The sequence below is a fragment of the Lissotriton helveticus genome, chromosome 11 (assembly GCF_964261635.1).
Source record: "Lissotriton helveticus chromosome 11, aLisHel1.1, whole genome shotgun sequence".
NCBI lineage: Eukaryota > Metazoa > Chordata > Amphibia > Caudata > Salamandridae > Lissotriton > Lissotriton helveticus.
In genome coordinates this window covers 1146392704-1146405203 of record NC_136072.1, presented here as the reverse complement: position 1 = coordinate 1146405203, position 12500 = coordinate 1146392704, and the positions used below count along the sequence as shown (strand labels likewise).

General features: G+C 47.5%; 1 protein-coding gene across 1 annotated transcript in view; it reads left to right on the top strand.

The window, feature by feature from the left end:
• DGCR8 (DGCR8 microprocessor complex subunit) overlaps window positions 1-12500 on the top strand; it is a 256117-nt gene that overhangs the window by 173059 nt on the left and 70558 nt on the right. Inside the window, exons 11-13 of the mRNA XM_078667925.1 lie at window positions 9095-9195; window positions 9667-9773; window positions 9870-9997. Of these exons, the coding sequence (XP_078524051.1) occupies window positions 9095-9195; window positions 9667-9773; window positions 9870-9997 (336 nt within the window). The remainder of the gene's footprint in view (window positions 1-9094; window positions 9196-9666; window positions 9774-9869; window positions 9998-12500) is intronic.

Genomic DNA, 12500 nt, shown 5'->3' with positions numbered 1-12500 from the left:
CGAAGACACTCCGAATTCGAGAAGGACAGAGGACGGCTCACCACACGATGCAGGGCAAAGGCCAAGCCCCGACGCTTTCTGAACTTGGCCTCTCCACCGACGATGAGGACAACATCGCCGAAGGACCAGATGACTTCACGGTCGCTGAGACCGATAAGAATACGCCTGATAAGGTAGGAGAGTCTACGACCCCGAAAACTCCCACAGGGCCTCAAACCTGAGGCTGACTCTCGAAAGTCAGAGCACAGAGCCTCGAAAGGAGCACCGGCGCCGAGCAAATCGACGACCGAAGCTGCATCCTCCGAAAAAGAGCCCAGCGGATCCTCCGAGAAGGACTCCCGGAGGCAGAAGACCAGCGAGAAGCAAAGGTCATCGAAGCAAGCCCCCGAAAAAGGGCCTTCGACTTCGACGTCGAAAGAAAAAGAGCCGAAGAAAGCTTCGACGACGACGCCGAAAAGAGCGGCCGAAACGCTCGAGGCCGAAATGGAGAACATCCTTCAGAAAAAGAAGGACTTCGACGAAAAAATGAAAAGTTACAAGATCCCCCCCGAAGCCGGCACCGACCGTCGCTGAGGTACAGGAGCTCGAGGAGTTCGAAGTCGAAGAGCCGCCGAAAACTCCGGAACCTTCGGAGCACGAAGAGGAGGAGGACCTCTACTACACAGAGGGGGATTACGGGGAACAGCAGTCAAGCTACGGTTCAGGTTCCTCGACGGCCCAAGACCAGGAATGGCAGGACATCGAGGCCGAAAACCCAGAGGAGGCGGTGGAAACATACCCCTCGAGGCCTTCGCCACCGGATGACATTGGGGCATACAATGAGGTGGTAAGAAAGGCGGCAACAGCTTATGGGATTAAGCTGGAAGAGGAGAAGCCAAAAGCAGACTTCCTGCTCGAGACATTGCTCCCCATACAGACAAGGAGCCAGTTCCTGCCCATGCTCAAGAGTATCACAGACCAGGGAAAGGAGGCCTTCAAGGACCCGGCTACATGCAGATCTGTAACGCCGAGGACCGAGAAGAAATACAAATTCTCCTCCGAAGACCCAGCTTACATCAAGGGATCCGTCACAGCAGATTCTATCATCGCTGCAACGGCCAGAAAAAGGGCAAACTTCCCAACAACGTCCGGACCACCACCTGACAAAGAAAGCAGGAGGATGGATCTAACTGGCAGGAAGATTGAGAGGAACGCTGCAATGCACTGGCGGATGGCGAATTCCAACGCCCTCCTGAATAGGCACCAATACCAGCACTGGGATAAGATGGGACAGTTGCTCAAGCACCTCCCGGAACAATATCGTGAGAGAGCAGCACACCTGGTGGAGGAAGGGAAGAGCATCGCCAACTCATGCCTGAAGACAGCCTTGGATGGGGCAGAAACATCCAGCAGACTGATGGCTATAGGCATCACAGAAAGAAGGCAAGCATGGCTCAGGATCTCAGGATTCAAGGCTGAGGTCCAGAACAACATCCTGAACACACCCTTCAGCGGTGAAACATTGTTCGGAGCCCCAGTTGATGATAAGCTCACCCAACTGAAGAAGGACAACGAGACGGCAAGGTCCATGGGAGCCCTGCAGTTCAGAGGGATGAGAAGGGGCACTCCTTCACGGAGGCCGAACGGCAGAGGTAGAAGCCAGCGAGGAGATTCTCACCAGAGTTTCCACCAGGGGCAACAGAGTGACAGCCAAGGCCACCAGGGCCAGCAGGGGCAAAACTGGAACTACCAAGGCAGAGGCCAGTTCTTTCGGTCGAGAGGAAATGGACGGGGCCAGAGAAGGAGAGGCGGAGAACCGCCCCCCTCTAAGTGACTTCACACGAGAGAAGGTGCTCCACCACCCACACCCTCCGGGGGAAGAGCACGGAAAAACAAAGAGGAGAGGGCTACACGGACAAGACCCAAAGGAACATGCAATGCCAGTAGGAGGAAGATTGAGATTTTTTCTCCAAGAGTGGAGAAAAATAACAACAGACAAGTGGATACTCAATATTATGCAGTTCGGGTACTGCATAGAGTTGGAAAAAAGGCCACCAAACAGAAAACCAAAGAAAAGACAGCACTCAGGAATAGAGCTGCAACTACTGCAAGAGGAAGCCCAAGAACTCCTCCTCAAAGCGGCCATAGAAAGGGTCCCCTTCAAAGAACGGAACATGGGAGTGTACTCAAACTACTTCCTAGTGCCAAAGGTGAACGAAAGCCTAAGACCCATCCTGGACCTACGGTTCCTAAACAAATACGTCAAAACCCAAAAATTCAAAATGACGTCCCTACAAGAGGTAATTCCTCAGATAAAAGCAGGGGACTTCTTGTCCACCATAGACCTCAAGGATGCATACCTGCACATCCCCATGAACAGGCAGCACAAGCACATGCTAAGGTTCACTGTAAACAAGGATCACTACCAATTCACGACCCTAGCTTTCGGCCTAAAGTCCGCACCAAGGGTGTTCACCAAATGCCTCGCGGCAGTGGCCGCACACCTAAGGAGAAAGGGGATACACATGTACCCCTACCTCGACGACTGGCTGGTGAAGGCAAACTGCTACAGGACATGCAAAGAGCAGGCAGAACAGGTGACAAGAACGCTAGCAAACCTGGGTTTCTCCATACACTGGGGCAAAAGCTCGATGGAACCAGAGCAAGTGAAGATCTTCCTGGGAGCCCAGATTGACACCATACAATGCAGAGTCTTACAGAGCGAAAAGAGAACGCTCAGCCTACTGAGGGAGAAACGTCACTACCAGAAGGGGCGATCTCTGACAGTGAGGACTGTGAGCAGGATCTTGGGAATGATGGCATCATGCATTCACCTGGTCCCCAATGTACGCCTACAAATGAGACCACTCCAAGAGTGGCTACAACAACAATGGTCACAAGCCACAGGAAGTTGGGAGGATCTAGTGGTTGTAACGCACAGGGTGCAGGAAGAGATAAGGTGGTGGACCAAGGAGAGAATAACAGAAGGGAAACCGCTAACACCACCGGACCCAACAGTGACCATCACCACAGACGCATCCCAGAAGGGGTGGGGCGCACACATGAACAGGCTCGGAGTGAGGGGTCTGTGGAGCCCTACAGATGCAGTCAGGCACATCAACTACCTGGAACTGAAAACTGTGTTGCTAGCCCTCAAGGCCTTTCAGAAACACCTACACAACCAAAAGGTGCTAATACAAACAGACAACACCACAACGATGTTTTACATAAACAAACAGGGGGGAACTCAATCGTTCCCGCTGTCAAACTTGGCACAGGAGATCTGGAAATGGGCCATACCACTAAAAATAGACCTGCTAGCCATACACCTGCCAGGGAAGGACAATGTAGAAGCGGATTGGCTCAGCAGGCAGACTTTAGCATCCCACGAGTGGGAACTCAACAGTCAGGAAACCGAGAGGCTATTCAGGAAGTGGGGCACCCCAACAATAGACCTATTTGCAACACACCGGAATGCAAAATGCCAATTCTTTGCATCCAGGCAACCAGAGGCACGGTCCCAGGGGAATGCCCTATGGATAAGCTGGTCAAAAACATTTGACTACGCTTTTCCCCCCGATACCACTGATCCCCAGGGTTCTCAACAAATGCATGAAGAGCAACATGACGCTCATCCTTGTGGCACCACAATGGGCCAGACAGACGTGGTATTCTCAGATAATGGAGATGGCGCAGGGGCCCCCCCACAAGTTCTCAAAAAGAAGAGACCTACTCTCCATGGAAAACGGAGGAATTCTACACCCAGAGCCAGAGAGCCTCAACCTCTCAGCCTGGCTCCTGAGGACTTAGAATTTGCACACCTAAAACTACCAGAGAGTGCCCTGCGGGTGCTGCGAGAGGCAAGAAGGCCCAGCACACGCAAGTGCTATGGGGAAAAATGGAAAAGATTCACTCAATGGTGTTGCAAGAAACAGCTCCAAAGGAGACTGACCAAGGAGTTCACGGTGCTAAGGTACCTCACACACCTAATTAAGGCAAAGCTAAGCTCATCCTCACTGAGAGTGCACCTAGCAGCGATTGTGGCATACACAAGAGGAGAAAAGGGAGAAGCTTCTTCACATCTCAAGTCGTGAAAAGATTCCTGGAAGGGGCTAAAAGAATAGCGCCGCCAAAGAGAATGCCGCCACCGGCCTGGAACCTAAATGTAGTACTGACGGAGCTCATGAAAGCACCTTTCGAACCCATCCACAAAGCATCACTGCAAATGTTGACAATGAAGACTGCCTTCCTGGTGGCAATCACCTCACTACGAAGGGTGAGCGAACTACAGGCACTCACACTGCAGGAACCCTACATCCAGATACACAGTGACAGGGTCCTGATGAGAACTGACCCACACTTCATGCCAAAGGTGCTGTCAAGGTTGCACATGAATCCGAGTATTCAGATCCCTAGCTTCTTCCAAAACCCCATTACAAGGGCTGAGAGGTCGCTCCACACCCTAGACGCAAGAAGGGCTGTGATGCACTACATTGAATGAACGAAGGAACACAGGAAGACGAAAGTTCTTCGTGTCCTTCGCTAACAGTTACATGGGCAAACCAGTTACTAAAAACACCATAGCGCGATGGATCGCACAGACAATACAATTCTGCCACAAACAAGCTGGCCAGGAGCTAACAGGAGGGGCACAAGCCCACTCTACCAGGAAGAAAGGAGCAACAATTGCCTTTCTGGCCAACACACCGATTCAGGACATATGCCTGGCGGCAACATGGGCTTCAGTGCACACTTTCACGAAGCACTACTGCGTGGATGTACAGATGAACAAGGAAGCACAAGTAGGACAAAAAGTGCTTCAACATATTTTTAACAACCAACGCTCATCTTCCACCCAACCGCCACAAAAGTAACGAAAACCGCTACAAAATCTATGCACAGCATAGTGAATCCAGAAAGATTCACGCTGCAAAACGAATAGTTTCTTACCTGTCGGTGTAGTTTTGCAGCTTGAAGATCTTTCTGGATTCACTAGCGAACCCACCCGCCTCCGCCAGAAAGATGAGGCTGGAAAAGAGGGTGGAAAAACATGGAAAAGAAAGCAAGTTGGAACAATTACAAGATACGTGGAAAGACTAACATTGAAAAAACGATTAACAAACATAGCCATGGATTCACTACAAAGACAAAAAAGGAAAAGAGACAGAAAAAAGAATCCGAAGATGGCGCCCAAGGGTGGTAGCTTCCGCCGGAAGCACGCCGACGTCACCGAAGGTACACCAAATGGTGGGACGTCGACGCCCACCTGGGCTACGACAAAAAAAAAAAAAAGAGAGAAAAAAGACTACGATTCCGGACCCAACCACCAGATTGTGGAATATGCACAGCATAGTGAATCCAGAAAGATCTTCAAGCTGCAAAACTACACCGACAGGTAAGAAACTATTCGATACTGCCTTGCAGACTGAGTGTCTAGGTGCAGAACTGAACAAAGAGTCGACATGGCACACATCCCTGTGTGCCATGCCCACAAGCTCACTGCCCTAACATCCATCAGTCAACCCTCTAGCTGGGTGCCCTTTGCTAGTGGTGTGGGTTCAGGTGCATGAGCCCTGTGCCCGTACAGTACCCAGGGCAATTCCTGGGCACTGTGTGCAGTGCTGCCATTAAGAGTATATGGTGCTGGGAGGTTGTCATTACGAACTCCACAGCACCCTGATGGCTTCACTGAAAACTGAGAAGTTTGATATCAAACTTCTCAGCACATTAAACCCGCACTGATGCCAGTGTGGGATTTAATGTAAAATGCACCGAAGGGCATCTTAGAGGTGCCCCCTGAAAACCTAACCTACAATCCACGTCTGGTCTGAGAGGCTGCCTAGGCTGCCACACAGCAGAAATGATGCTGGACCGCTGGGTGGAGAGCCTCCCGCTCTCATGTGCCTGCAACAATGCACATCCTGGGCGAGGTGCTAGGTCTCCTCCCCCAGGATAGGCAGGGGGAAGCTTCAAAGGCATGCCATCTTTGTGAGCTTCTCCAGACCACTTGCTGTACTCAGCAACTGGCTCCCACCAGTTCTGACCCCCACTCTGGTGGGAAGACTGGCGGGAAACCCTACGTCAGGAAGGGCGGTGTGCCAGCCTGTGCCAACCCCATCCCTCAGGTGGGAGAGGCGAGGTGAAGCACAACCCCGGGCTCCGGACATCTTGGAGATGGGGAGCCCTGCCCTATCACAGCTAGGCTTCTGCCCCCCTCCCACAGGAGAGGAGCAGACTAGGGAGTGTACCCACCCCAGGACAGGGGCCTATTGGTCCCTGCCATTGCCCTACCTGTAACGCCCCTAAATTTAGTATTTAGGGGCGCCCTGAACCTTCCTTCCTGAGATCCTGGTAAGAAAACAAGAAGATCAAGAAGAAAAAGACCCGCCGTGCAGCTGCTAACAGGACGACACCAACTGACTTGGCCCCAGCCCTACCGGCCAGTTGATCCTGGAACCTGCTCCTGCTAAATCCCGGCGACTCCTGCGGACAGCAACCTTGGAAAACCCGGAGGACCTGCCTGCCTTGACCCTCTAAAAGACTGGGACTCCCATGAGCGGATTCTCTGCTCTAACAGCAATACCCCTGGTGCCAGCCAGGAACCGCGAATAAAGCCCACTCTGCACCAGAGGAGCCTTGCCCAAGCCCGAGTGATCCAAGACCATGAGGACGTCCAGCCGACGACTAGGACCCGAAGTCCAGTGCCCAAAGACCCTCCTCGACGACGCCTACAGCCTCAGAACCAGGGGCCCCTCCAACCGCAACCAGCTGAGGGTAAGATTTCCCGACACCAAAAGACACCCCTGCACCTGGCACCCTGCAGCCCCTTGTGCCTTCCTCTGGGATACCTACCTCTTCTCCAAGATCCCAACCTACCTCTCGAAGTGGTGGTCACACCTGAAGAATCTCCGTCCCCGAGTCTGCAGCCTTTGTTCACCATTTAACTTTACCATTGGATAACATTGAGCGCCCAACGGCTCAAAAGCACCCTGCCGCCAGAGTGCAGCTGGAAATGCAACTACTACCCTATTCTACTTCCCCACTTGCCCTGAGTAAGGAGCTCAGCTCACACAGCCGCATAGCCTGCTTGCTTGCAGCCATCAACCGAAGGCCCCCTACCCTCCATTGGATTGCATTGGGCCTACTCTCTCTGCACCTGGCTGCCCCTGTGCCGCTGAGGGTGAAACTACTGTACCTTTCTGACTCTGGGAGAACCCTGGGTCTATGCCCAGAACCTTAACTTCACCAGTCGAGTACTCACCTGAAAACCGATAACTCACTTTCCTTGCATAGGATAACATTGACTGGTTTGACCCGAAAAATCTTCGAAGTGTTAAGTTTTGAAACTTTAAAATATTCACCTAAAATCAGCCGAATAACAAATTTCGAATTACTCACCTGTGATCAGGGGAGAAGCCAGTACTGTACCTTTCAGTCCAGTACTGAACCGCTAAAGTAATTATAACTGTACTTACCAGGAACCTGAATTTTCTTTCATTGAAAACCATTGACTGCTTTTCTGTAAAATTTCTTATAAGTGTCTATTTTTGCGAACTACAAATATTCCTTAAAAATCGTACCAACTACTGAAACTTAATTACTTGCCTGTCTTAAGTAGAGATCCCAGTACTAGATTACAAAAGTAACGAGAACGTACTTTACCTGTGACCTGAATTTCCTCCCATAGGATAACATTGCTGGATTTTCACTGAAAAGTTTCTAAGTGTGAACTTTTAAAATACAATTATTCTTTAAAAATCACTACAATAACCAAAATGCTTTTACTAAACGGTTTTCAGCGTAGGTCCCGGGACTGAATCTAGGATCCAGTCCTGGAGTTACAAAAGTAATCTATAAAGTAATCCACTGCATTTATGCAGAAAAACCCATTGAGCTCAATGCTAAATTGTGTTTAGAATTGTTGCTTATAGCACCCCCTGTAACTATTGTGCTTACAAAGTTTATTGCCTTTCTGCAAAGTAACTACCTGAAGTCACTTTTGAGAAAAGTATCATTTGATACCTGTTGGTTTTAAAATAAAACAAATATATTTTTTGATGTAAAACAATTGGCCTAGAGTTCAGTTCTTGAGTGTGTGAAAGCTTTTGCTGACTGAGTGTGTAGAACAAATGCTTTACACTGTCCTCTGATGCTGTCTTACTGCTCGACCAAGCTACCACTTTAGAGAGTAAGGTCATATCTGACTTTAACGTCTGTTATACCTCTGGAGACTCGAGACTCTATACACACTGTACCTTACTTTGGTCCAGTGTATATATAGAGCCACTTTCTTACAGGCTCTTCTAAATTGGTGACTTGGCAAACTCCTACATTTATATATAGGGGCTGGAAATTGTAAGCCACACATGGATTTTTATTTCTGGATCCATTATGGCTTCTGATATATAGGTCAACCCTGATTTCTTTTCTGAATCAATTGACTAGTTATTTTCAATTCATGATATGGTTTAATACCCGGAGTCTCAGACGATTGAGGCCTTTAACTATATTTAGGTCTGCGTTCTCTCCAGCCCTCTCTGAATATTGGACGTTGTCAAGCTAATTAGCCCCCACCCTCCGTAGATGCCAAACTCACACCCCCTCACCACTCACCTTAACAGAAGTAGAGGGGATAGTGCCAGATCTTGTGAATCAACATGCAGATTTACCGAGCAACTTCATTGAGGCTGCTAGAAATAGGTATGCTCTGACTGTTTAGAAGTGTGCTGACTCGTAATCCTTTGTAGAGATCTTGCTTTGGAGACCTGAAATCGGTTCTACTGTACTTTTAGGGGTAAAAGACCCTTTTAAGCAGAATTGACATTTAAAAGAGCTGATTTCTGAATGAACATAACATAACCCATTCATATATTGAAGTGAGTTATTGCTGATGAAATGATCCCTCTAGTTCACAAAATGTCTGCATTCAAGTTTTTTGTTACCCTTGATGAAAAAAGATCTCAACATGTAGACTTCTGACCCGGTGCAAGTAACTTATGTATGCATGGCATTTTTCCCCACGAAGTTCTTTCCTATTATTCGTTGCTGCTTTCCTCCTCATTAAGAGCACAGTATTGTTTATACAGGGTCCTAATAGCTTTTTTTTCATCTTTAGTATTTTAACCATATCAGCATTGAGGACTCTCGTGTATATGAGCTGACCAACAAAGCTGGACTTTTGTCTCCATATCAGATTCTCCATGAGTGCCTTAAAAGGTGAGTGTCCATGTGTGATCAGTACTAAAACTATTAGCTAACTGAATTTTTGAAGTGAGAGTTTTTACAAATCTGTCCCCATGATATGAGTTAATGACCTTCCTTTGATATAATGACTTGAATTTGGTGTAGTTTTCAGTACAATTCAATATCCCATACACTTAATGGTGGTCTGTGTTACGCACAAATCTCTCTCGATCATTACTCAGTCGGACCTTCTAATTCCATGTCCAAATCATTCGCTAATCACCCAAGGTGACAGGAGTCTTGGTCTTAAATAAAGCTCCCATTTGTAATACTGTTGAAAGCTCATTGGTAAATGTAATCTATTCACTTTTAAAGGTTTAACGCCTCAGAGGCTTTGTGTGTTATCAAAACTGTTACGCCATGCACTACACGAAGTAAACCTGACTACCTTGGAAAAGTTAATCTGCAAACCAGGATGTGTAAAACAGATACTTTTATCCCTAGAAATCATGGAATGGCTGATACATCCACCAAGTTTGAAGTGATACCTGGCAAAAACCAGAAGAGTGAATATGTCATGACTTGTGGCAAGCACACTGTGCGTGGCTGGTGTAAGTAGTGTGGCTGCTCCTTCTCATTGTGACAGTGGTGAGTTTGTTCAGCTTTCATGACATGTGATAAACTTCTTACTGCTTTCTTTGATCTAGGCAAAAACAAACGTGTGGGGAAACAGTTGGCCTCCCAGAAAATTCTGCAGCTGCTGCACCCCCATGTCAAAAACTGGGGATCCCTTCTGCGTATGTATAGCACGGAGGACAGCAAGCTGGTTAAACAGGTAAAATAACCACTTTTGGGCTTTTGTTCAACATCTTGCTAAGTTTTTGGATAGGCTGTCTGGCATAAACAGATGCTAGCTATTTCGTGTTATATTTCAGGCAAAGAATTTCATTACAGTTTTTTTGTTAGCAAAACAAACAGCAAACTTCCATTTGTCTTTCAAAGACACCTTTGCATCAAGCTTTGGCACTATCCAATTTAAATAGATTTTTTGAAAGGCTAATTACATGGGTATCTCTGTACAGGATGGAAAAGAAATGGCTTTTTGGTGCTAAGGTTCTCTTGCTTTTAATCTTTTTAATGGTTGCGTTGGTTTGTGGTTGGTTTAGGGTATGGTTGGCTGAGTATAGCTGCATGGGGTTTTGCCTCCTGAGACATGACTCCATGAATCCTCTGTCATTCATATAGTTCTATCAGGCTGCTTGAACAAGGGCCTCGAGTGAGGCTAGAACAGGTACAGCAGTAGGAGTCATACACAGGCAGAATACATCCAAATATGACAATTAACAGTTGTAAGTTAACTTGCATTCCAAGGTCTGAAGTAGAACTGCAGCCCCCACAAAACACTAATCTGCCAACTGGTGTACCAGTGTATTCATAGCGCAGTAGTTGATGAACTGAATATAGTAAAATAATGTTGGCATCCAATAGCATTGCTAATTGATTTTAAGTTCACTGTGGTGACCATACGGGCTCCTGTCAACTCTGCACCTTTCTATGTAACCGTAACCTGCATGTGATACATCTGTGCTAGATTTCCTTTTATGATGAAATAATGTGCTCTGTGGACAGAAGCCCAAAACCTGTGACTTGATCAGACCATCACCTTATTATACATTTCCAAATCATACATTTCTTCAGGTTTTATCATTCTACTATGAAGCTGATTATGGGCAAATTCATCTCTTTAGAATAAAGGTAGGAAAAAATTAATGGGCTCAAATGTGTTAAAAGGTAAACTCTCAAAAATGAAACCTATATGGCTATTTGAATCAGAGGCCACTGTGCAGATTAAAATAAAAACTTGCATTTTTGAGTCAACAGCCCCTTGTTTCATATCTCATTTGGACCATGCAACAAACCATCCTAAATTAATGTTTACATTGTGAAACCTACTAAATCCCTTTAGGACCTAGATGTAAAAAATGCAAAAGGCAGGGCTGCGGAGTTTTCCAAATTCGTACATGACAAATTGTGAAAGATTAAACTCCTTCTTCCTGTACATTAGGATGGAAAATCTCTGTACTCCTCAAAACAAAATATGGAGTGGAGCAGTTTCAGACAATATACAGAGAAAGGGCTCATTAAGGCTAGAGAAAATTCTAGATCATCTTGAAAGTTATCCAGTAAGATTCCTGTCATCATACTAAAAATGATCATCTCATCGCTTGCCCCAAACTAGACTAGTCTGATCAACTCTTAAAGCATTATCCAAGACCCAACACACCCTTCAGTTCCTCCCTATTCTTAAGGGGATGATCAAGACCGTCTCTGCCTCCTTTAAAGATCGAGTAAATGCAAGGATGAGTACGCCTAGGATCGATTCTAAATCCTTACCAAATGACCGCCCCTTACTCCCACATCTGTGGCCCGTTCCTCCGGAATCACTAATAGTACACACAGTACGTATACTCCCAGGCTAAAGGAGGTGCTCCCCCTCCTGACCTCAAGGGTTCCTTCCTCGTTGGGAAGAGATCACCTCTGGCCACTGGATTGTCTCCATCGTAAGCGCACGACTTCTGCCTAGAGCTCACCTCAACCCCTCCAAGCATTCACCCTCTTCCTTCCTTCCCTCCCTCCTCCCCCCGACACACCCTCGGCCCTGAACACAGCGCCTTCTTCAAGGGTTGGTTCAGATGCTCCTTCTCAAAGGGGCTATGGAACCAGTTCTATTGCAACATCACGGCAAGGTAGTATTCTCTCTAATCCCAAAAAGAATGGGTCACTAAGGCCCAGACTAGACCTCTTGTCCCTTAACGGGTACATCCGCTCAGAACTTTACATGTGGTTACCCTGTAGGGTTTCATCCCGCTGCAGAAGCAAGGCAACTTCTTGACAACACCCGATGTGAAAGACACCCACTTCTGCATACCCATACATCCTGCTCATTGCTGCTACCTATGTTTCGTGGTAAATGGTCAAGTTCAAAGTGTTGTCATTCATTGTCACCACAGCCCCAGTCGTACAGCTCCGAAGGGGTGGCACTTGTGTTCCCCTACCTAGACAATCAGCTGATGAAGAAATCAGGCAGGAAACAGTGTCTTGCTCACATCCAAGCCACTATAGCCCTTCTCTACAACCTGATACTTTTAATTGCCATTCAGATGTCTTGCCTTCACGCACCATTATATGTCCCTACAATCACCACACTGCGATGGCTGACTTTCCTCTGCCTTGGAATCTTTAAAATGATGAGGCCCTGATTGCTTTGATTGCTGTGCCCTGTTGCTACCGCAGGCATCTTGTCCTCCGCTCTGTCCTCAAAATGGCGGCCCCTCGAC